This window comes from Vipera ursinii (assembly GCF_947247035.1).
Source record: "Vipera ursinii genome assembly, chromosome: 1".
Classification (NCBI taxonomy): Eukaryota; Metazoa; Chordata; class Lepidosauria; order Squamata; family Viperidae; genus Vipera; species Vipera ursinii.
The window spans coordinates 12669551-12694009 of NC_139512.1; the positions used below are offsets into that span (position 1 = coordinate 12669551).

Here is a 24459-nt window from a genome sequence, read left to right on the forward strand (position 1 = left end):
ATGCGCTCGTGACCTCCCATTTAGACTACTGCAACGCTCTCTACATGGGGCTGCCCTTGAGGACCACCCGGAGGCTTCAACTGGTGCAGAATGCAGCCGCGCGAGTGGTGGTGGGGGTCTCCCGATACTCCCATGTTACACCTCTGCTCCGCGAGCTGCATTGGCTGCCGGTTGCCCTCCAGGTGAGTTTCAAGGTGCTGGTAATGACCTACAAAGCCCTACATGGCATGGGTCCGGATTACCTACGGCAACACCTGCGGCCGGCGTCAACTTCCCTCCGCCCTGTGCGTTCCCACAGAGAGGGCCTCCTCAGGGTGCCACCGGTCAGAGAATGTCGACTGGTGACCCCCAGGGGGAGAGCGTTCTCTGTGGGCGCGCCAGACCTGTGGAACCGCCTGCCGGTTGAGCTCCGGATGGCCCCCGACCTTCGCTCCTTCCGACATGATCTAAAAACTTATTTATTTGAACAATCTGGCCTGGTCTGATGGGTTTGGGGTTGGATTTAGTTTTAACACACTTTTAGTATTGTATTATATTGGGCATAATTATTTAATTCTTTTTAACTCTTTTTTAACTTTTGTATTTGCATTTTGATATTTATTGCCCTGTACACCGCCCTGAGTCCTTCGGGAGAACAGCGGTATAAAAATTTAATAAATATTAAATATTAAGGAGGGAGAAATACTGGAGGGTGTCAAAAAAATAATCAAGATGCGGGGGGGGGATGGGCTTCAGTTACACAGACATGGCTGCCATCTTGATTTTATTTCATACACACACACACACACACACACACACACCCTCCCAATCTGATGGATGCCCCTGCTTGGAGGAAAAATGGCCCTGTATTGAGGGATGTGTCTGCAGAAAAGGGAAGCCTGTTTCTCTTTTTCTCTCTTCTTGCCTGGACTCGCTTTGAGGCAGACGCGTTTCTGAAAGTGCTGGGCTGTTTGGAAAAGTGTTAATTGCCTTGAAGGGATTCCTCACATCACCTTCTCTTCCCTTCTTTTCTTTCTTTCCTTTCCTTTCCTTCCCTTCGCTTCTTTTCCCTTCCTTCCCTTCCCTTCCCTTCCCTTCCCTTCCCTTCCCTTCCCTTTCCTTTCCTTTCCTTTCCTTCTTTCCTTTCCTTCCCTTCCCTTTCCTCTTCTGCATCCCATCCCTTCCTCCTTCCTTTCCTTTCCTTTCCTTCCCTTCCCTTTCCTTTCCTTTCCTTTCCTTTCCTTTCCTTCCCTTCCCTTTCCTCTTCTGCATCCCATCCCTTCCTCCTTCCTTTCCTTTCCTTTCCTTTCTTTCCTTTCCTTTCCTTTCCTTTCCTTTCCTTTCCTTTCCTTTCCTTTCCTTTCCTTTCCTTTCCTTTCCTTTCCTCTCCTCTCCTCTCCTCTCCTCCTCTCCTCTTCCCTACTCTGTTCTTCTCCCCTTCTCTTCCTCTTCTTCTCTCTCTTCCTTCCCTTCTTCCTCTCCTCTCCTTCCCTTCCCTTCTTTTTTCCCTCCTCTCCTTTCCTCTTCTCCATCTTCCATCCCATCCCATCCCTTCCTCCTTCCTTCCCTTCCCTTCCCTTTCCTCTCCTCTCCTCTCCTCTCCTCTTTTCTCCTTCCTTTCCCTTCCTTTCCTTTCCTTTCCTTTCCTTTCCTTTCCTTTCCTTTCCTTTCCTTTCCTTTCCTTTCCTTTCCTTTCCTTTCCTTTCCTTTCCTTTCCTTTCCTTTCCTTTCCTTTCCTTTCCTTTCCTTTCCTTCTTTCTTCCCTCCTCTGTTATTCTCCCCTTCTCTTCCTCCTCTTCTATCCCTTCCCTTCCTTCTCCCTTCCCCTCCCCCATCTCTCTGTGTGCATCTTTTTGCACAGATGGAAGCTGATGCTTGACCTAGAATGTCACACTCTGCAAGCGAGATCACAGCTCGATTGTATTCACACTGCTTCCCTTGCAATTCTCTGCTTCCTGTGGGTTGTTTTTTTTTGGGGGGGGGGGGGTTGGGGAAGCTAACTCTGAAGCAACCCCCAGTAGGGACCCTTGTAAGATGAGGAGCTACCTACACCCTCTCCCCAAAAACAGAATAATTATTTTTTTTTAAAAAAAGCTGATACACGTCAGCCAGTGAGCTTAACAGTTCCATGCACAGATTTTTTACTTTAAGACAGATCTCCTGGCGCACTTAAAAAAAAGGGGGGATTTATTCAAAGAGGCCAGTCCACATGAAAGGCAAACCGGAGCATTGTTCCCTTTCAGATAGGCTTTCCTTTGATCCAGGCGCGCAAAGGGTCTCCTGCGCATGTCTTGTGCCAACTCGCCAGCTGATTAAATTGCTTGGCTTTCAGATTTTCCGAATCAAGGAGAGGCGATTATTCCCTCCGCCCCAAAACCCAGCCTTCAAGCTTCTCGTTTCGTCCCACGAGCAGGGGTTGGACTAGAAGACCTCCAAGGCCCCTTTCCAAACTTATTGTTCTGTTATTTTGTGCCCTTGGGGAGCACCTAGCCTCAAGAGGTCTTGACGCGTGATGGGGAAGCCCCGCTTTCGTCTTCGTTCCGAACGTTTCGAAGATTTTCTCACCCATTCTCCTCCTCCCTCGTCCCACAAATCCACATTTCGCGGCTTTTGGGTTCGGCCGACCCGAGAGACGGTCCCAAGAAAAGAACGGGCTGCGTGTCTCTCGGTGTTTCTCAGCCTTGTCAACTTTAAGGTGGATGGGCTTCCCCTTCCAGAATTCCCCAGCCAGCTACGGTCTTGCCTTTCAAAAGGAAATAAGATTCTAGTCCCTAAGGTTCCAGAGAAGGAGGAAGGTCCTTGGAGCCGCTTTTTTTTGTTTCGCCTGACTGGCTATCCTTCGTGTCGTTTTTCACACTTAACGGCCTTTGCAGCATCCCCGTGATCCACCTGATCAAAATTCGGAGGCTTGGCCACCGACTCACATTTATGACGGTCGCAGTGTCCCCTGGGGGGGTCACGCGATCCGCTTTTGCCATCTTCTGCTAAGCAAAGTCAACGGGGAAAGCCCGACTCGCTTAACAACCGTGTGACTCACTTAACAACCGCAGCGATTCACTTAGCAGCCGTGGCCAGCAAGGTGCGGCAAAAACGGGGCAAATCGCAGGTAACCCGGGTCTCACTTAGCAACCGAAATGTTGGGCCTCGTTTCTTGTGGTCGTAAGCGGAGGACTACCTGAATTTCTCCCCCCTTCCCCCCAGATGGATCCCCCTTTCTTTGGGCATGTTCAAAATGAGAATTTGAGGGTCACCCGTCGAGAAGGAGCGTGGGGCAAATTTGGGGCGTCTCTGCATGTCTGGCAATTTCTGCTTCCGTGACCCAGTTTTCAGCTGGTCGCCTTTGCGCCAGAGCAGATCTTCCATTTATTTCTCTGTGTTTGCATTTCACACTTAGCTTCCTCCATCGCCACCCCTTAAACCCCCTCCGGGCGTCCGATTTTAATTAAAATATCGACAGGGTTTACACGCCCTTCGCTCCTGACACTTAATTCACCTGCGATAATAGATCAGACCACTTAATATACAGTCTGATGAATCTATTCTCAACAATGGAGTCACAGGAAAGCCCAGGCCAGCAAAAAAAAAAAAAACGAAGGAAAAAAAACACAACAGCAATTCGATGTGGGGATAGTAAAGGGCGCGGAAAGAAACCATAGGAGCGGGCGGAATTCGAATTGGGGTCCAGCCCTGGGCCTCCTGGGGGAGGGGAAGGAAGGGGGAGGTGATGTCACACCCGCTGGGACGTCATCGTGCCAAAGGGTCTCTTGCCGCCGCGGCTTGGCAACCTTCGGCCATGTTTGCACGATGGGTGTGACGTCATCCTGGCTTTATTTTTTTTGTCATCGGGTCTTGTGCCATCATTATAGCTTGTTCTGTTATTGGGACTTGTTCTGTCATTGTGGCTTGTGCTGCCATGGTGGCTTGTTCTGTCATCGTGGGTCCTGCTGTCATCGTGGCTCGTGCTCTCATCATGGCTTGTGCTGCCATGGTGGCTTGTTCTGTCATCGTGGGTCCTGCTGTCATCGTGGCTCGTGCTCTCATCGTGGCTTGTGCTGTCCTGGTGGCTTGTTCTCACCCTGGCTTGTGCTGCCTTGGCGGCTTGTTTTGAAATCATTGCTTGGTCTGCCGTGGTGGCTTGTTCTGTCATCATGGCTCCTGCTGTCCTGGTGGCTTGTACCTTTATCGTGGCTTGTGCTGTCACGGTGGCTTGTTCTATCATCGTGGCTTGTTCTCTCATTGTGATGTTTTGACATCATAGCTTGTTCTGTCATCATGGCTTGTTCTGTCATCATGGCTTGTGCTGTCATTGTGGCGTGTTCTGTACCGGCTGCCAACCTTTCATGGCTCTTCCTCTCCTCCTGGGGAGCCCAACTCCCATTATCCTCAGCCCGCACAGAATCCGGTGCAAAATATTTATGGTTTGGGGTAGGCAACCTTGGCTCTTTTATGACTCGTGGACTTCAACTCCCAGAATTCCCGAGCCAGCCAGGGTTCAGCTTGGAAACCTCTCCCTTTCCCCTCAGCATGGCTGGCTCAGGAATTCTGGGAGTTGAAGTCCACGAGTCATAAAAGAGCCGAGGTTGCCTACCCCTGGTATAGAGCAAATGTCTAAATGGGATGTATTCAATTAATTAAGACATTAATTAAATGAATAGGATTGAATTTCAATTCTGACGAAGCGCAGTTCCATCCAGCAAATCCTTGTCAAAAATCGTATTAAAGGGATCGAATTGAGGATTCATCCCTGCTTAGAATTTAGGTTGGAGGGCAAAAATCTGGATTTATGGAGCAGAATTCCTCAACCAGAGATACGCCTGTAGCTTTCCCTCAGACTACAAAAACAGGTGTAGTACAGGTCGTTCTGGACTCATGATGGTTCGTTTAGAGACCGTTCAAAGTTATAACCTCCCAGAAAAAGTGACCTACGGCCATTTTTCACCCTTACGACTGTCGGTCAGCTGATGAACATTCGGACACTTGGCAACTGACTCACCTTTAACGACGGTCGCAGTGTCCCGGGGTCATGCGGTTTCCCCTTTGGTGACCTTCTGACAAGCAAAGTCCATGGGGAAGCCGGATCCGCTTAACAACCATGTCGCTAACTTAATAGCTGGAGCGACTCACTTAACAACCGGTGGCAAGCAAGGTGATAAAATGGGGCCAAACTCGCTCAGCAAATGTTTCACTTAGCAACAGAAATTCCGGGCTTCTTTTACTTTCTTAATTCCATGAAAATGCCTCCAGCGGACCCTCAAACCGATTAAAACTATAATGGAAAGGCACGTTGCAAGGTGTCAGGGCTCAAAAGCAATCACAGCATCCCGCTAAGAAATGCCAGGGTGAATTCAAATAATTAATCACATGCCGATATTAATAAATGCAATAATGATCTCACCCAAACGGAGGGGGTGTGTGTGAAAGCTAGAACGCTCTCTCAACATTGACATCTTGAAAAGGTATGGACTTCAACTCCCAGAATTCCCCAGCTGCCAGCCACCAACCTACCCTGCAGGACTGTTGTTCCAGGAATATAAGGGAGACGTGATAGCCGTGTTCCAGTATCTGAGGGGCTGCCACAAGGCAGAGGGGGCCAGGTTGTTCACCAGAGCAGCGGAGGGAACAATGGATCAAGGAGAGAAGCAGTCTGGAATTAAGGAGAAACTTCCTGACAGTGAGGACAATCAACCAGAGGAACAGCTTGCCACCAGAAATCGTGGGCGCTCCATCACTGGAGATTTTTAAGAAGAGACTGGACAGCCACTTGTCTGAGATGGTGTAGGTGCTCCTGCTTGAGTAGGGGGCTGGACTAGAAGACCTCCAAGGTCCCTTCCAGCTCTATTCTATTCTATTCTATTCTATTCTATTCTATTCTATTCTATTCTAATAATGATAATAATGATAATGATAATAATAATAATAATAATAATAATAATAATAATAATAATAATAATAATAATAATGATGATGATGATGATGTTGGAAGGGACTTTGGAGGTCATCTAGTCCAACCCCCTGCTCAGGCAGGAAACCCTATTCTATTCTATTCTATTCTATTCTATTCTATTCTATTCTATTCTATTCTATTCTATTCTATTCTATTCTATTCTATTCTAATCATGATGATGATGATGATGTTGGAAGGGACCTTGGAGGTCATCTAGTCCAACCCCCTGCTCAGGCAGGAAACTCCTATTCTATTCTATTCTATTCTATTCTATTCTATTCTATTCTATTCTATTCTATTCTATTCTATTCTATTCTATTCTATTCTATTCTATTCTATTCTATTCTATTCTATTCTATTCTATTCTATTCTATTCCATTCCATTCCATTCCATTCCATTCCATTCTATATATTAATAAGTACTTGACACGGATGAAAAGCAGGCTGTTGATATAAAGTGGAAGGCAGGTAAAAGAGATGACAATTGTGGACCCTTTAGTGCTCTCTTGCTTCTTTGCTTGCAGACGTTTCATGACCCAACTAGGTAACCTCATCAGTGCTAGAAAGGAGTGGGGTTTGTGGGAAGGAGGAGGAGGAGGAGGAGTCCTTAGTATTCTCTGAGCTTGGTGGCTTTCTTGCACACATTTTATGACCCAACTAGGTAATATTATCAGTGGGATTTGTGGAGAGGAGGAGGAGGAGGAGAAGGAGGAGGACTGTGAGGTCCTTGGAGCTCTCTGACCTTGCTTCTTTCCTTGCAGAAGACCTTTCATTACCATCCTAGGTAACATCATCAGTGCCAGAAGGCAGTGGGGTTGACTCTCTGTTTATATACAAGTAGCTTGCTGTGTTGGTGAGAGTGTTGGTTTCTCATTGGTAGCGCCTTGATTAGGCTGTTGTTTACTCTTTGACTGATTTTTTTTAATCCCATTTATATCCTGCCCTTCTCCGAAAACTCAGGGCGGCTTACAATCTAAAGCATTGCAATGTGCTTAGCAATAGCCTTCATTCTATGTATATGCCTGCTTATTAGGGCTTTCCCCCCCCCCCAAGCGGCATTATTACAAAGTCAGCTTAATTGCCCCCAACAATCTGGGTCCTCATTTTACCTACCTCGGAAGGATGGAAGGCTGAGTCAACCTTGAGCCTGGTGGGACTCGAACCTGCACTAATTGCAGGCAGCTGGTGTTACTTAAGGAGGCATTAGCCCACTGCGCCACCAAGGCTCTTTGAATTGAAAGTGCAAGCCACTGTATATAATCAGAGAGCCAAGCTTACTCCTTTCTAGCCCTGATGATGTTACCTAGTTGGGTGATGAAACATCTGTAGGAAAACAGTTACACTCAGAGAGCACTAAAGACCCCACAGTTATCGTCGTCATCCTCCTCCTCCTCCTCCTCCTCCTCTCCCTTCTAGCACTGGTGATATTACCTAATTGGGTCATGAAACGTCTGCAAGAAAACAGTTACGCTCAGAGAGCACTAAGGACCCCACAGTCCTCCTCCTCCTCCTCCTCCTCCTCCTCCTCCTCCTCCTCTCCACAAACTCCACTGACTCCCTTCTAGCACTGATGACGTTACCTAGTTGGGTCATTAAACGTCTGCAAGAAAACCACCCAGTTCAGAGAGCACCAAGCACCCCACAGTTCTCCTCCTCCTCCTCCTCCTCCTCCTCCTCCTCCTCCTCCTCCTCTCCACAAACTCCATTGACTCCCTTCTAGCACTGATGACGTTACCTAGTTGGGTCATGAAACGTCTGCAAGAAAACCACCAAGTTCAGAGAGCACCAAGCACCCCACAGTTCTCCTCCTCCTCCTCCTCCTCCTCCTCCTCCTCTCCACAAACTCCACTGACTCCCTTCTAGCACTGATGACGTTACCTAGTTGGGTCATGAAACGTCTGCAAGAAAACCACCAAGTTCAGAGAGCACCAAGCACCCCACAGTTCTCCTCCTCCTCCTCCTCCTCCTCCTCCTCCTCCTCCTCCTCCTCCTCCTCCTCTCCACAAACTCCACTGACTCCCTTCTAGCACTGATGACGTTACCTAGTTGGGTCATGAAACGTCTGCAAGAAAACCACCAAGTTCAGAGAGCACCAAGCACCCCACAGTTCTCCTCCTCCTCCTCCTCCTCCTCCTTCTCCTCCTCCTCCTCCTCCTCCTCCTCCTCCTCCTCCCTCTTCCTAAACTCCACTCCTCTTTAGCAGTGATAATGTTCCCTAGTTGGGTCATGAAATGTCAGCAAGCAAACCACCAAGTTCAGAGAGCCCCAAGCACCCCACAGTCATTGTTCTCCTCCTCCTCCTCCTCCTCCTCCTCCTCCTCCTCCTCCTCCTCCTCCTCCTCCTTCTCCTCCTCCTCCTCCTCCTCCTCTCCACAAACCCCCACTGACTCCCTTCTAACACTGGTGATGTTCCCTAGTTGGGTCACCAAACACCTGCAAGAAAACCCACCCAGCTCAGGGAGCGCCGAGGACCCCACAGCTCTGCCCCGATCTACAAATATTCTCTTCTAAATCACAACCACGCCAGCTTCTGGCAGGGCCAGAAATACCTTTGCTGGCGGGGCACGCAACGTTTCCCCACCACCACCACCACCCCGTTTCCCTCTTCCACACCTTCCCTCCAACACGGCCAGGTTGTCTACCTCGAAGAAGAAAAGAGGACGGCGGTCCCTTCTTTTTTTTTCCAGTCAAAAGAACATGCATGGGAGATCGTGGGAGATCGCAAAGGGAAGGAGGGGGGGCACTGAAGGAAGAAGGATGCTTTTTTTGGGCTGCCCCCCCCTCCCTCCGTCCCTCGGGTGCCGTTGGGCAGCACTCAGTCGGCGCAAGCAATGAGGGGGAGAAGAGAAGATAATGGCCTGGTTGGAGAGAGAATGTATTATGCCTTGTCCTACGATGGTCTTGGGGGCTTCCTCTGGACCGTTTGAGCACATCTTATGCGCCGTTGGGCAGGTGGGCGAGAGCATAGCCATTAGGCTCCGCCGAGAGAGCAAGGGGTGTGAGAAACACACACACACACACACACAGCTTCCAGAGTCATTAGGCGAAGCCGCAAGCAGTTTATTGAAAAACACATCCTTGCTAGGGCGGGTGGCTTTCAACGGCGTTTTATTCCCTCGGCCCGAAGCGCAAGTCTCTCTCTCTCTCTCACCCTGGCAATCCCCTTTGGCCGGGACCGCAAAGTTCACAATCTTTCCGGAAGGCTGAGTTCCCACCCACCCACCCCGTGTGAATCCCCTACCCGTGTCCTACCCGTGTTAGCGGTGTGTGCGTGCAGTTTTGCCTCGCCCACAGGTCCTGTTCACCCATCTGGGTTTCTTGGAAGCCATTCTGCATAGGCATAAGCAGTTGGTTTCGTTATTAGGATAGAATAACAGAACTGGAAAGGAACCTTGGAGGTCATCTAGTCCAACCCCCTGCTCAGGCAGGAAACCCTATATACCATTTCAGACAAATGGCTGTCCAATCTCTTCTTAAAAACTTCCAGTGTTGGAGCATTTATAACTGCTGGAGGCAGGTTGTTCCGCTGGTTAATTGTTCTCACTGTCAGGAAGTTTCTCCTTACTTCTAGGTTGCTTCTCTCCTTGATGAGTTTCCATCCTGTCTGAGACGGTATAGGTTCTCCTGCTTGAGCAGGGGGCTAGACTAGAGGACCTCCAAGGTCCCTTCCGGCTCTATTCTATTCCATTTAGAGCTGGTTCATGGGTGGGCAGCCTCCCACCCCTCTATATCGGCTGCTGTGTCTCCGGTTCAAAATGGCAGGGTGCCGTCCTGACCTAGCTTTTCCCACGCACGCCCGCACAACTGCACACCCCCGGGACGGTATTGTGCAGCTGCTTTTTGTGATTTGATGCCTAAGGTGCACACATCCTGCTCGATGCACAGACACACACACACACCCAGGCTTTGAAGAGAAAGCCCTGGAGGACAAAAAAGCAGCATTGCACCACTGCGAGTTTGTGGGTTTGCTAGACGTGTTGGGATGATGCAGCAGGCGGGTGAGGAAAGGGTGACGTGGTGTGGTGATGGCGCTGCTTGGTAGGTGTGGATGTGACTTGTTCCTGGAATAAGCCCGTGACTCAAAGGGGGTTCAGCTCAGGTCAGTAACTCAGGCAAAGAAGCAACAGGCAATCCCATCTTGGAGATGCCTCCTTAAAAGTAGTCCTCAAGTTACGACGTTGCGATCTTTCTTCCTACTGCCTTCCTTCTTTCTGTTAGTTAGATGGATCTATCTGGGGATGCTTACAACTCTGATTGGAAATTCTCTCTCTCTCTCTCTCTTTCTCTCTCTCTCTCTCTGTCTCTTTCTCTCTGACTCTCTTTCTTTCTCTCTCATTCAAAGTACAAAGTACAATCTTTCTTCCTACTGCCTTCCTTCTTTCTGTTAGATGGATCTATCTGGGGGTGCTTACAACTCTGATTGGAAGTTCTCTCTCTCTCCCCCCCCCTCTCTGTCTGTCTTTCTCTTTCTCTCTCTTTCTCTCTCTCTGTCTGTCTTTCTCTCATTCAAAGTACCTCAAAACAAGTAACATCCAAAAGATATTGAGACTTTGGAAAAAGTGCAGAGAAGAGCAACGAAGATGATCAAAGGCCTGAAGACTAAAACATGCGAAGAACGGTTGCAGGATTTGGGTTTGGCCAGTCCTGGAGAAAAGAAGGACCAGGGGTGACATGATAGCAGTGTTCCAATATCTCAGGGGCTGCCCCAAAGAAGAGGGAGTCAATCTATTTTCCAAAGCCCCTGAAGGCAGGACAAGAAGCAACGGATCGAAACTAATCAAGGAGAGAAACAACCTGGAATTAAGGAGAAACTTCCTAACAGTGAGGACAATTAACTGGTGGAACAACCTGCCTCCAGAAGTTGTGGGTGCTCCACTGCTGCAGGCTTTTAAGAAGACATTGGACAGCCACCTCAATTCAAAAACTTGTTGTTTTATGATGGATCCTTACACCCAATTGAAGCTTACAAACAATCAAACAGACATGAGAGTTTAAAGAGTATATAGCTATTACAAGTCGTCCTCGACTTACAGCCGTTCATTTAGTAGTAGTAGTAGCAGTAGTAGTAGTAGCAGCAGCAGCAGTAGTAGTAGTGGTAGTAGTAGTAGTAGTAATAATATAATAATAATGATGATGATGTTGTTGGGGACAGAGGTCATCTAGTCCAACCTCCTCCTCAGGCAGGAAACCCTATACCGTTTAAGACAGTCTCTTCTGTCCAGTCTCTTCTTAAAAACTTCCAGTGTTGGAGCATTCACCGCTTCTGGTGGCAAGTCGTTCCACTGGTTAATTGTTCTGACTGTCAGGAAGTTTCTCCTTAGTTCTAGGTTGCTTCTCTCCTTGGTGAGTTTCCATCCGTTGCTTCTTGTCCTGCCTTCAGGCACTTTGGAGAATAGCTTGACTGCCTCTTCTTTGGGGCAGCCCCTGAGATACTGAAAGACTGCTATTATGTTCTCCCTCGTCCTTCTCTTCATTAAACTTCATTAAATTACTTAATTAATTAAATTGAAATGATTTGCTGAAACGAAGCCCTTCTCTTTCCCTAGGCCCCCGGAGAGAGCGAATACTCCGATCCGTTCGATGCTCACCGGGAACCGAAAGGCGACGCTGAAGAGGACGCTGGTCTGGAAAACAACGGTTACATGGAGCCCTACGATGCCCAGAAGGTGGTGGCTGGTGAGTGAAGCCAAATTAGAATAGAATAGAATAGAATAGAATAGAATAGAATAGAATAGAATAGAATAGAATAGAATAGAATAGAATAGAATAGAATAGAATAGAATAGAATAGAATAGAATAGAATAGAATAGAATAGAACAGAATAGAATAGAATAGGGTTTCCTGCCTGAGCAGGGGGTTGGACTAGATGACCTCCAAGGTCCCTTCCAACTTTATTATTACTATTATTAGAAGAATAGAATAGAATAGAATAGAATAGAATAGAATAGAATAGAATAGAATAGAATAGAATAGAATAGAATAGAATAGGGTTTCCTGCCTGAGCAGGGGGTTGGACTAGATGACCTCCAAGGTCCCTTCCAACTTTATTATTATTATTATTAGAAGAATAGAATAGAATAGAATAGAATAGAATAGAATAGAATAGAATAGAATAGAATAGAATAGAATAGAATAGAATAGAATAGAATAGAGCTGGAAGGGACCTTGGAGGTCTTCTAGTCCAGCCCCCTACTCAAGCAGGAGAATCTATACCGTCTCAAGACAAGTGAGTGTCCAGTCTCTTCTTGAAAATCTCCAGTGATGGAGCACCCACGATTTCTGGGGGCAAAGCTGCTTGATTGTCCTCACTGTCACCGACGGTGAAAAAGTACAGAAGAAGGAAAAAAAGGGAAAGAAAATAAGAAAGAAAGAAAGAGAGAGAGAGAGAGAGAGAGAGAAAGAAAGAAAGAAAGAAAGAAAGAAAGAAAGAAAGAAAGAAAGAAAGAAAGAAAGAAAGAAAGAAAGAAAAAGTTATCTTTCTCCTTTTATCCTAAAACAAGTAAAGGCAATTTTATAGGTATACCTTGACTTGAACGTAATGGGGCCTACATTTTACGGCTGGAAGTTGGGACGGTTGCCAAAAGCGGTTGGTCATCGATTTTATGACCACCTTATTTTGCGGAGTGGTGGTGGTGGTCGTTAAAAGCAAATCTCTGCAGTCGTTAAGCGAATCACATGGTCGTTAAACAAATCCGGCTTTCCCTCATTGATTTTGCTTCTCAGAAGCTGGCTGGGAAGGTTGCAAATGGCCATCACGTAATTCCCAGGCGCCGTAACCGTCATAAATAATACAGGCCCGGCGCCCGAATTTGGATCTGTGACCAAAACTGGAGAGGCTGCAATGGTCATAAATGCAGCAGGTGGTCCTAAGTCGCTTTTTTCCCCACTGCTGTTGTAACTTTGAACAGTCACTAAACGAATGGTCATAAGTCGAGGACAATCTGTATGATGGGCTCCTTCGAATAGCCGCTAAATGAATAGTTTAATAGTTAGTTTAATAGTTTATTTGATTTATATACCGCCCTTCTCCTTGGTGGGACTCAGGGCGGTTCACAGGGCATACATAAGAAACACTATACAAAAATTAAAAAGAATTAAATCCATGCCCAATTAAAAACAGAAGTACAGATTAAAAACAATTAAAAGCCCATAATCCCCCATCAGGCCAGACCAGCTAATTCGAACAGATGGGTCTTCAGGCCCCGACGGAAAGTTCGAAGGTCTGGTGCCATCCGGAGCTCCACCGGCAATTGATTCCATAAAGCCGGAGCCCCCACAGAGAAGGCCCTCCCCCTGGGGGCCACCAGTCGACATTCCCTGACTGGCGGCACCCTGAGGAGGCCCTCTCTGTGGGAACGCACAGGGCGGAGGGGAGTCGATGCCGGCAGCAGGTGGTCCCTGAGGTAACCCGGACCCATGCCATATAGGGCCTTAAAGATCGTAACCAACACCTTGAACCTCACCCGAAAGACAACTGGTAACCAATGCAGCTCGCGGAGCAAAGGTGTAACATGGGAGTACCGGGAAACTCCCAAGACAACTCTCGCGGCCGCATTCTGTACCAGTTGGAGCCTCCGAGTGGTCTTCAAGGGAAGCCCCATGTAGAGAGCATTACAGTAGTCAAGGCGAGAGGTCACGAGCGCATGAGTGACTGTACACAGGGCATCCCGGTTCAGATAGGGCCGCAACTGGCGCACCAGGCGAACCTGGGCGAAAGCCCCCCTAGTCACGGCCACTATATGCTCTTCCAAAGTAAGCCGTGAATCTAGAAGGACTCCCAAGTTGCGAGCCCTATCCACGGGGGGCAAGAGCTCACCCCCCATAGAAAGAGATGGAACATTTGGAATGTCCCGGGATGCCGGAATGCACAGCCACTCAGTCTTGTCAGGGTTGAGCTGAAGTCTGTTCCTCCCCATCCAGACCCGAACCGCCTCCAGGCAACGGGACATCACGGCGAGGGCATCACTGGGGTGGTTTGGGGTCGAAAAGAAAAGTTGGGTATCATCGGCATATTGATGATACCCAACTCCAAAACCACGAATGATCTCACCCAGCGGTTTCATATAGATGTTGAACAGGAGAGGCGAGAGAACCGACCCCTGAGGAACTCCACAAACGAGAGACCTAGGGGCCGATCTCTGCCCCCCTGCCAACACCGACTCCGAGCGTCCCAGGAGATAGGAGGAGAACCACTGAAGAACTGTGCCTCCCACTCCCAATCCCCTGAGACGCCGCAGCAAGATACCATGGTCGATGGTATCGAAAGCCGCTGAGAGGTCTAATAGGACTAGGACAGAGGAATGTCCCCTATCCCGCGCCCTCCAGAGATCATTCACCAGAGCGACCAATGCCGTCTCCGTGCTGTACCCGGGCCTGAAACCCGATTGGTAAGGGTCCAGATAATCCGCTTCATCCAGGACCAGAGGGAGCTGATGCGCCACCACACTCTCAACAACCTTCGCAAGAAAGCGAAGGTTGGAGACTGGACGAAAGTTGTTCAAAACGGCTGGGTCCAGGGCAGGCTTCTTGAGGAGAGGTCTCACCACCGCCTCCTTCAAGACGGTGGGGAAATAACCCTCACTCAAAGAAGCAGATATAACCGCCTGGAGCCAGCCTCGTGTCCTCTCCCTAGCTGCATAAACCAGCCAGGAAGGGCACGGGTCCAACAAACATGTGGAGGAGCTCAGCCTCCCCATAATCCTGTCCACTTCATCAGGGGTCACAGAATCAAACTCTTCCCAGATAACATTGACAAGACCGCCCGTGTCCTGATCGCCTGACTCTGCCCAGCTGGAGTCCAAACCGGTCCGAATCCGAGCGATTTTATCCGACAGATGATGACTAAATTCCTCGGCACGACCTTGCAAGGGATCCTCCCTCACCTCCTGATTGAGAAGTGAGCGAGTCACCCTAAACAAGGCGGCCGGGCGATTATCTGCGGACGCGATGAGGGTGGAGAAGTAATAGTCGTGAGGACCCAATATGATGGGATCCTCCAAATGGTCGCTAAATGAATGGTCATAAGTTGAGGACCCTCTGTAGGATGGGATCCTTCAAATGGTCAGTAAATAAATAGTCATAGGTTGAGGACCCTCTGTAGGATGGGATCCTTCGAACAGTCACTAACCGAACGGTCGTAAGTCGAGGATTACCCGTATGATGGGATCCTTCGAACGGTCACTCAATGAATAGCCATAAGTCGAGGTCTCCCTGTATGATGGGATCCATCCAAGGGCCGCTAAACGGAGGGTGGTAAGTCGAGGACCCCCTTGTGTGATGGGATCCTTCGAGTGGTCGCTAAACAAACAGTCGTAAGTTGAGGACTCCCTTGTATGATGGGATCCTTCGAACAGTCACTAACCAAATGGTCGTAAGTCGAGGACCCCCTGTATGATGGGATCCTTCAAACGGTCACTAAATGAGTGGTCGTAAGTCGAGGACCCTCTGTACAATGGGATCCTTCAAATGGTCGCCACAAATGAGTGGTCCGCGTAAGTCGAGGACCATCTGTTTGACGGGATCCTTCGAACGGTCACTCAATGAATAGTCATAAACCGAGGTCTCCCTGTGTGATGGGATCCTTCCAAGGGCCGCTAAACGGAGGGTGGCAAGGCGAAGTCCCCCTGGTGTGACGGGATCCTTTGAGCGGCCGCTAAACAAACGGTTGTAAGTCGATGCGATGAGATCCTTTTCCTTTATAAAAAAAAAAAGGCGGCAGTTTTAAAAATTTTCCTCCCCGGTTTGCAGACCTCCAGCGCAAAAACGACCGGGACGAGCAGCGGGGGAAGAAATCCCGGATGGGGCTGCAGCTTTACGACACCCCCTACGAGGAGAAGGAAGCCGAGGCGGACCCCGAGGCCGGCAAAAGCGCCGAGAAGCCCCCCAAGAGCCGGCTGCCCCAGGAGGACGAGCGCCCGGCCGACGAATACGACCAGCCGTGGGAGTGGAAAAAGAACCACATTTCCCGCGCTTTTGCAGGTGAGTGGGCAACCCGGCTGGGGAAACCACAATCGTGGCGACCTCAAAGAAATGCTGAGATTTTTGGGGGGTGGGGGTGGGAGAGAAGCCGTGAAACTTAGCCAGGGTTTTTTTTAAAAAAACGAGCTGGTTGGATGAAAAACGATTCCCTGGGTCTTTTGCTTTGTGGACTCTGGCGGCGGCGGCTAAGTTTCTAGTCCTCGGGAATTTTTCTTCCAGGGAAAGAAACTCTTTTGCATTTAAGTGGGCATCAGTTGTAATATGCAGTCTGTCCCCCCCCTCCCTAAAATACCAGATGGTCTAGATTAGAACATGGTTGTCCAGGGTTGGCCACTTTAAGACTTGTGGACTTCAACTCCCAGAATTCCCCAGCCAGCCATGCTGGCTGGGGAATTCTGGGAGTTGAAGTCCACAGGTCCTAAAGTGGCCACGGTTGGACATCCCTACCCTTAGAACAAAAACCACCCAGAAAGGAGCTGGAGTGTAAAATCCACCTTCAAGAGGACCTCTCTTAAAAATAAACATGCAATCTTCTAGTCCTCATGCTTCATCCTTTTCAAAGTGGGCGTCCCTCCCTACCCTAATGGGCATCTTTGTAAAACAGGGGAAGAGATTAAACCGCTGCAGCAGGAAAAGTTAGCTTTGGTCTTGTGCCACCTGCAGTAAAATTAAACTAAAACATTTTTTTTTACAAAAACAACCCTTTTTTTAGAAAATTGCAGAGAGAGAGAGAGAGAGAGAGAGAGAGAGAGAGAGAGAGAGAGAGAGAGAGAGAGAAATTTGCAATTAGAAATATAGAGTTCTTGGTAAAGTCTTAGACTTAGACCATCAGGAAATGCCTCCAGAAGTTGTGAATGCTCCAACACTGGAAGTTTTTAAGATTTGTCTGAAATGGCATATAGGGTTTCCTGCCTCAGCAGGGCGTTGGAGTAGATGACCTCCAAGGCCCCTTTCAACTCTGTTATTCTATTCTATTCTATTCTATTCTATTCTATTCTATTCTATTCTATTCTATTCTATTCTATTCTATTCTATTCTATTCTATTCTATTCTATTCTATTCTTATTCATTCCATTCCATATTCTATTCTATTCTATTCTATTCTATTCTATTCTATTCTATTCTATTCTATTCTATTCTATTCTATTCTATTCTATTCTATTCTATTCTATTCTATTCTTATTCATTCCATTCCATATTCTATTCTATTCTATTCTATTCTATTCTATTCTATTCTATTCTATTCTATTCTATTCTATTCTATTCTATTCTATTCTTATTCATTCCATTCCATATTCTATTCTATTCTATTCTATTCTATTCTATTCTATTCTATTCTATTCTATTCTATTCTATTCTATTCTATTCTATTCTATTCTATTCTTATTCATTCCATTCCATATTCTATTCTATTCTATTCTATTCTATTCTATTCTATTCTATTCTATTCTATTCTATTCTATTCTATTCTATTCTATTCTATTCTATTTTCTATTTTCTATTTTCTATTTTCTATTTTCTATATTCTATTCTAATTCTAATTATTCTATTCTTTTCATTCTGTGTATTCTGTATTCTATTCTATTCTATTCTATTCTATTCTATTCTATTCTATTCTATTCTATTCTATTCTATTCTATTCTATTCTATTCTATTCTATTCTATTCTATTCTTTCCATTCTCTGCATTCTGCATTCTATTCTGTTCTGTTCTGTTCTGTTCTAATTCCTTTTTTCCCCTCCTCATCATTTTAATCAAGTAAGTAGTGCTCTGGAACTATTGGCAATTGATTTACAATTAAATCAGTGCTTCTCAAGCTTTAAGACCTGCGGACTTCAGCTCCCAGAATTCCCCATGGCTGGGGAAGTGACTTATTCCCCATGGCTAGGGAATTTGGGGAACTGAAGTCCTCAAGGGATGGAGCCACCCCTCACCCCCCACACCCGACTCTGGGCTGGCGGCGATGGCGAGCAGCACGCAAAACCGGATGAACAAAGATGCGACAAGCTGCGTACCCTCAAAAAGGGAGTCTTAGAAACAGCGTTCCCCAACCTTTCGGGGCTGGCGGCCTGGTGCTAGGGGGTGGGTGGGGATGGTTTTCCCGTGAGAGGCAGGGGCTCACGCCCACCCCGGTTGCGAATAGACCCTAGCCTAGTAGTGGGCTGAGGATGCTAAGAAATATTGCATGGCTGATTTCTGGTGCGGATGCAAAATGCGCTGAGCTGTTTTAACCAGCGTGCCATGCAGTGCGAGGGATTCTGCAGACGCAGGAGAGAACAAAAGACAGCTTTGTGGATCCGGAAGCAGCTGAAACTTTGCTGACTGGGCATCAAGGGAAAGTGATCAGGTTTCGGTTAAGCCGTGGCGAGACAGACTTTTCCGTTAGGCAATGGATCCCGTCTCGGGTTTTCAAACAGGCCGAAGTTCCCTGAAGGAGCTGCCAGCAGCTCTTTTTTTTTTTTATCCAGCGCAGCCTCATTTGGTAGAGCTCAAAGTGGGTGCGGGATGCATTTAATATCGGGGAAAGGAAAGCCCTTGTTGCTCTCTCAGCTTGGTGGTTTTCTTGCAGCAGTTTCATGACATGGGTGCTAGAAGGGGGGAGGAGGGGGAGGAGGAGGGGGAGGAGTGGGGTCCTGGGTGCTCTCTGAGCTTGCTTGTTGTCTTGCAGAGATTTCATTACCCAACTAGGTAACAGCATCAGTGCTAGAAGGAAGTCAACGGGGTTTATGGAGACGAGGAGGAGGACTGTGGGGTCCTTGGTGCTCTCTGAACTGGGTGGTTTCATTGCAGACATTTCATGACCCAGCTAGGTAACAGCATCAGTGCTGGAAGGGAGTGGGTTTTATGAAGAGAGGAGGAGGAGGAGGAGGACTGTGGGGTCCTTGGTGCTCTCTGAGCTTGGTTGTTGTCTTGCAGAGATTTCATTACCCAACTAGGTAATGTCATCAGTGCTAGAAGGGAGTGGGGTTTGCAGGGAGAAGGAGGAGGAGGAGGAGGAGGAGGAGGAGGAGGAGGAGGAGAAAAAGGAGGAGAGGAAGAAGGAGGAAGAGGAGGAGAATGACTTGGTGCTCTCTGAGCATTGGTTGTTTTCTTGCAAACATCCCAATACCAAACTAGGTAACATCATCAGTCCTAGAAGGGAGTGGGGTTGTGAGTGGGGGAGGAGGAGGAGGAGGAGAGGAAGAAGAAGGAGGAGGAAGAGGAGGAGGAGGAGAAGGAGGAGGAGGAGGAGGAGAATGACTTGGTGCTCTCTGAGCTTGGTTGTTGTCTTGCAGAGACTTCATTACCCAACTAGGTAATGTCATCAGTGCTAGAAGGGAGTGGGGTTTGCAGGGAGGAGGAGGAGGAGGAAGAAGAAGAGGAGGAGGAGGAGGAAGAAGAAGAAGAAGAAGAAGAAGAGGAGGAGGAGGGAGAGGAGGAGGAGAACAATGACTGTGGGGTCCTTGGTGTTCTCTGAACTTGGTGGTTTCCTTGCAGACGTTTCAGGACCCAACTAGATAACATCATCAGTGCTAGAAGGAAGTCAATGGGGTTTGTGGAGAGGAGGAGGAGGAGGAGGAGGAGGACTATGGAGTCCTTGGTGCTCTCTGAGCTTCTTCTTTTTTTTCTTGCACCTATTTCATGTCCTAACTAGGTAATATCATCAGCGTTCGAATGGTGGGGACGTCTGTCTGTTTGTATGCAACGGCTTACCTCATCAGAGTTGATGGAAATGTTGCTTTTCTCTTGGTGATTCCTTGATGAGGCTTTTGCTTACTGTTTGATAGCTTGTCTGAGCTGGCAGTGGCAAGTTACTAGGTATAAACAGAGAGCCATCCCCACTCCTTCTGAACACTTGATGATATTACCTAGATGGGTAATGAGACGTCTGCAAAAAAAAGCAACCAAGCTCAGAGAGCACCAAGGACCCCACAGTCGCCTTCCTCCTCCTCCTCCTCCTCCTCCTCCTCCTCCTCCTCCTCCTCCTCCTCCTCCTCCTCCTCCTCCTCCAACCCCACATTTTCTTATAGCACTGATGATGTTATCTAGTTGGGTCATGAGATGTCTACAAGGAAACCACCAAGATCGGAGAGACCCTCAGAGGACCCCACAATTCAACCCTCAGCTACAAACACGCTCTTCTGCCTTGTGTAGAAATGTTTCTCTTCTGTTATCCAGCACATAACTCTCACATAGTTAATATTGCAAGGATGTTATTGTTGTTGTTGTTAGCTGCGAAGTCGTGTCCGACCCATCGCAACCCCATGGACAACGTTCCTCCAGGCCTTCCTGTCCTCTACCATCTTCTGGAGTCCATTGAAGCTCACGCCTACTGCTTCAGTGACTCCATCCAGCCACCTCATTCTCTGTCGTCCCTTTCTTCTCTTGCCCTCCATCTTTCCCAGCATTAGGCTCTTCTCCAGTGAGTCCTTCCTTCTCATTAGGTGGCCAAAGTATTTGAGGTTCAGCTTCAGGATCTGGCCTTCTAAAGAGCAGTCGGGGTTGATCTCCTCTAGGACTGACTGGTTTGATCGCCTTGCAGTCCAAGGGACTCGCAGGAGTCTTCTCCAGCACCAGAGTTCAAAGGCCTCAATTCTTTGGCGCTCAGCCTTTCTTATGGTCCAGCTTTCACTGCCATACATTGCAACTGGGAAGACCATCGCCTTGACTATACGCACTTTTGTTGACAGGGTGATGTCTCTGCTTTTTAGTGTGCTGTCTAGATTTGCCATGGCTTTCCTCCCCAGGAGCAAGCGTCTTTTAATTTCTTGGCTACAGTCCCCATCTGCGGTGATCTTGGAGCCCAGGAAAATAAAATCTGTTGCAAGGATAACAGCGGATAAATAAAGATAAAATAAACAGATAGGAAAGAATTGTCTGTTAAGCTATCCTCACTCCAGTCTTTTGAGAGGCACAGGGTGATGCCAGCCTGAAATAAGACCCCTTAACGTAAATTAAAGATAGTGAAATAATAATGATATTAATATTATTATTAATAATAATAATAGCAGCAGAATAACAGAGTTGGAAGGGACCGTGGAGGTCTTCTAGTCCAACCCCCCTTTGGGAGGAGAAGGGTGAGAAAGGGATGGCAAGTAACGGCTACAGGTAGTCCTCAACTTATGACTACGATGGAGCCCAACATTTCTGTTTCTAAGTGAGACATTTGTTAAGTGAGAGTTTCGCACCCCGTTTTACAACCTTGCTTGCCACGGTTGTTAAGTGAATCCCTGCAGTTCTTAAGTGAGTCACACGGCCGTTAAGTGAATCCTGCTTCCCCCATTGACTTTGCTGGTCAGAAGGTCGCAAAAAGGAGAATCACGTGACCCCGGGACGCTGCCAACCGTCCTAAATACGAGTCAGTTTCCAAGCATCTGAATTTCGACCACGGGGTTATGGGATGCTGCGATGGTTGTGAGGGTGAGGACCTGTCGTAAGTCACTTCTTTCGGGGTGGGGGAGGGGGAAGGGGGTGTTGTGACTTTGAGCAATTGTTCAACGAAGGGTGGTTAGGTGGAGGAATCCCTGCAGGGGGTACTTAACTAGGACTGACAGCCACTCGTTTAGTGACGGTTCAAAATTACAACAGCGCTGAGAAAAAGGGGCTTATGACCTTTTTCTCCCCCTTCTCCCACCTTTGCCGAGCACTGGGTTCGGATTATACGGGAGGAGGAAAAGAGGAAGGAGGAGGAGGCAGGAGAGGAAGCAGGAGAGGAAGAAGGAGGGGAGGGGAGAAGGAGGAGGAGGAGGAGAAAGAAGGAAGGAGGAGAAAGAAGGAAGGAGGAGAAAGGAGAAGAAGAAGGAGGAGGAGGAGGGGGAGGAGAAAGAAGGAAGGAGGAGAAAGAGGAAGAGAACAAGGAGGAGGAGAAGGAGAAACAGAAGGAGGAGGAGAAGAGAAGGAGAAGGAGGAAGAGAGAAAGAGGGGGAGAAGGAGAAGGAGAAAGAGAAGGAGAAAGGCAAAGAAGAGGAGGAGGAGGAGGAGGAGGAGGAGGAGGAGGAGGGGGAAGAGGAGGCAGGAGAGGAAGAAGGAAGGAGGAGAAAGAGGAGGAGAACAAGGAGGAGGAGGAGAAGGAGAAACAGAAGGAGGAGGAGAAGAGAAGGAGGAGGAGGAGGAGAAGGAGGAGGAGGAGGAGGGGGGAAGAGGAGGCAGGAGAGGAAGAAGGAGGGGAGGGGAGAAGGACAAGGGGGAGGAGGAGGAGAAAGAGAAGAAGAAGGAGAAAGAGGAAAAGAACAAAGAGAAGGAAGGAGGAGAACGAGGAGGAGGAGAAGGAGGAGGGAAAGGGAGAAGGAGAAAGAGGAGAAGGGAAAGAGAAAGAAGAAAGACAAAGAAGAGGAGGAGGAGAAGGAGGAGAAGGAGGAAGAGAAGGAGAAAGGCAAAGAAGAGGAGAAGGAAGAGGGGCAGAAGGAAAAGGAGAAAGGCGAAAAAAGGAGGGGAGGAGGAGGAGGAGAACGAGGAGGAGGGAAAGACGGCGAGAGGGAGAAGGAGAAAGAGAAAGGAGAGGAAGAGGGACACGGCAAACCTTCATAAGTACGAGTCAGTTGCCAAACGTCTGAACTCTGATCACCTGACCGCGGGGATGGGGCCATGGTTGCTAAGTGTGCAAAGCCATCCCAAGTCGCTTCCTCACAGTGAGGGCAATTCACCAGGGGAACAGCCTGCCTCCAGAAGCGGTGAACGCTCCGTCCCTGGAGGTTTCTAAGAAGAGACTGGACAGCCGCTTGTCTGAGAGGGTATAAGGCTCTCCTGCTTGAGCAGGGAGGTTGGACTAGATGACCTCCGAGGTCCCTTCCAGCTCTGTTCCGACCGGCTGAACTTCTGATTGAACTTTTTCCAGCGCCGTTGTAACGCTGAATGGTCACTAAATGAATTGTTGTCACTTGAGGACTATCTCTAGCTTTTTTTTTAACACACGCGGTTCTAGGGTTCCAGTTTCTCATACGGCACACTTTTGAGAGGCCTTCACGTCTTAAGAGACTTTGACTGTTGCATCCTTTACGGATTTCGAACCTCCTTTATCAGCCTGCAAGGTTTAATCCTTTCCCTTGGCCGTCATAGTCAAAAGACCCCAACAAAATCCCTTTTCTCCCTGTCTCCTTCCTTCGCTTCCAGAATTATCCCTTAAATGTTACCCCAGAATCTGAATAGAATAGAAGAATAGAATAGAATAGAATAGAATAGAATAGAATAGAATAGAATAGAATAGAATAGAATAGAATAGAATAGAATAGAATAGAATAGAATAATAGAAAATGTAAAAAATAATAGAATAGAATAGAATAGAATAGAATAGAATAGAATAGAATAGAATAGAATAGAATAGAATAGAATAGAATAGAGAATGGAATGGAATGGAATGGAATGGAATGGAATGGAATAAAATAGAAAATGTAAAAAATAGAATAGAATAGAATATGGAATAAATAGAATAGAATAGAATATGGAATAAATAGAGTAGAATAGAATAGAATAGAATAGAATAGAATAGAATAGAATAGAATAGAATAGAATAGAATAGAATAGAATAGAATAGAATAGAATAGAATAGAATAGAATAGAATATGGAATAAATAGAATAGAATAGAATAGAGAATAGAATAGAATAGAATAGAATAGAATAGAATAGAATAGAATAGAATAGAATAGAATAATAGAAAATGTAAAAAATAATAGAATAGAATAGAATAGAATAGAATAGAATAGAATAGAATAGAATAGAATAGAATAGAATAGAATAGAATAGAATAGAGAATGGAATGGAATGGAATGGAATGGAATGGAATGGAATAAAATAGAAAATGTAAAAAATAGAATAGAATAGAATATGGAATAAATAGAATAGAATAGAATATGGAATAAATAGAGTAGAATAGAATAGAATAGAATAGAATAGAATAGAATAGAATAGAATAGAATAGAATAGAATAGAATAGAATAGAATAGAATAGAATAGAATAGAATAGAATGGAATGGAATGGAATGGAATGGAATGGAATAGAATATGGAATAAATAGAATAGAATAGAATAGAATAGAATAGAATAGAATAGAATAGAATAGAATAGAATAGAATAGAATAGAGTAGAGTAGAGTAGAGTAGAGTAGAGTAGAGTAGAGTAGAGTAGAATAGAATAGAATAGAATAGAATAGAATAGAATAGAATAGAATAGAATATGTAAAAAATAATATAGAGTAGAGTAGAGTAGAGTAGAGTAGAGTAGAGTAGAGTAGAGTAGAGTAGAGTAGAGTAGAAGAGAAGAGTTGGAAGGGACCTTGGAGGTCATCTAGTCCGACCCCCTGCTCAGGCAGGAAATCCTATACCATTTCATACAAATGATCGTCCAATCTCCTCTTAAAAACTTCCACTGATGGAGCACCCACAATGTCTGGAGGCAGGTAGTTCCCCTGGTTAATTGTTCTCACTGTCAAGAAATTTCTCCTTAGTTCTAACTTGCTTCTCCCTTTGGTTAATTTCCATCCGTTGCTTCTTGTCCTGCCTTCGGGTGCTTTGGAGAAGAGCTTGACTCCCTCTTCTTTGGGGCAGCCCCTGAGATACTGGAACACTGCTATCATGTTATTCCT

The 24459-nt window shown here is 47.0% G+C and overlaps 1 protein-coding gene across 1 annotated transcript in view; it reads left to right on the forward strand.

Annotated features, from left to right (window-relative positions):
* The window catches only part of SHD (Src homology 2 domain containing transforming protein D), a gene marked incomplete at both ends in the record, with an annotated part of 57220 nt that overhangs the window by 5074 nt on the left and 27687 nt on the right, over positions 1–24459 (forward strand). The window contains 2 exons of the mRNA XM_083350336.1: positions 11470–11599; positions 15671–15901. Coding sequence (XP_083206462.1) covers positions 11470–11599; positions 15671–15901 — 361 coding nt within the window. The remainder of the gene's footprint in view (positions 1–11469; positions 11600–15670; positions 15902–24459) is intronic.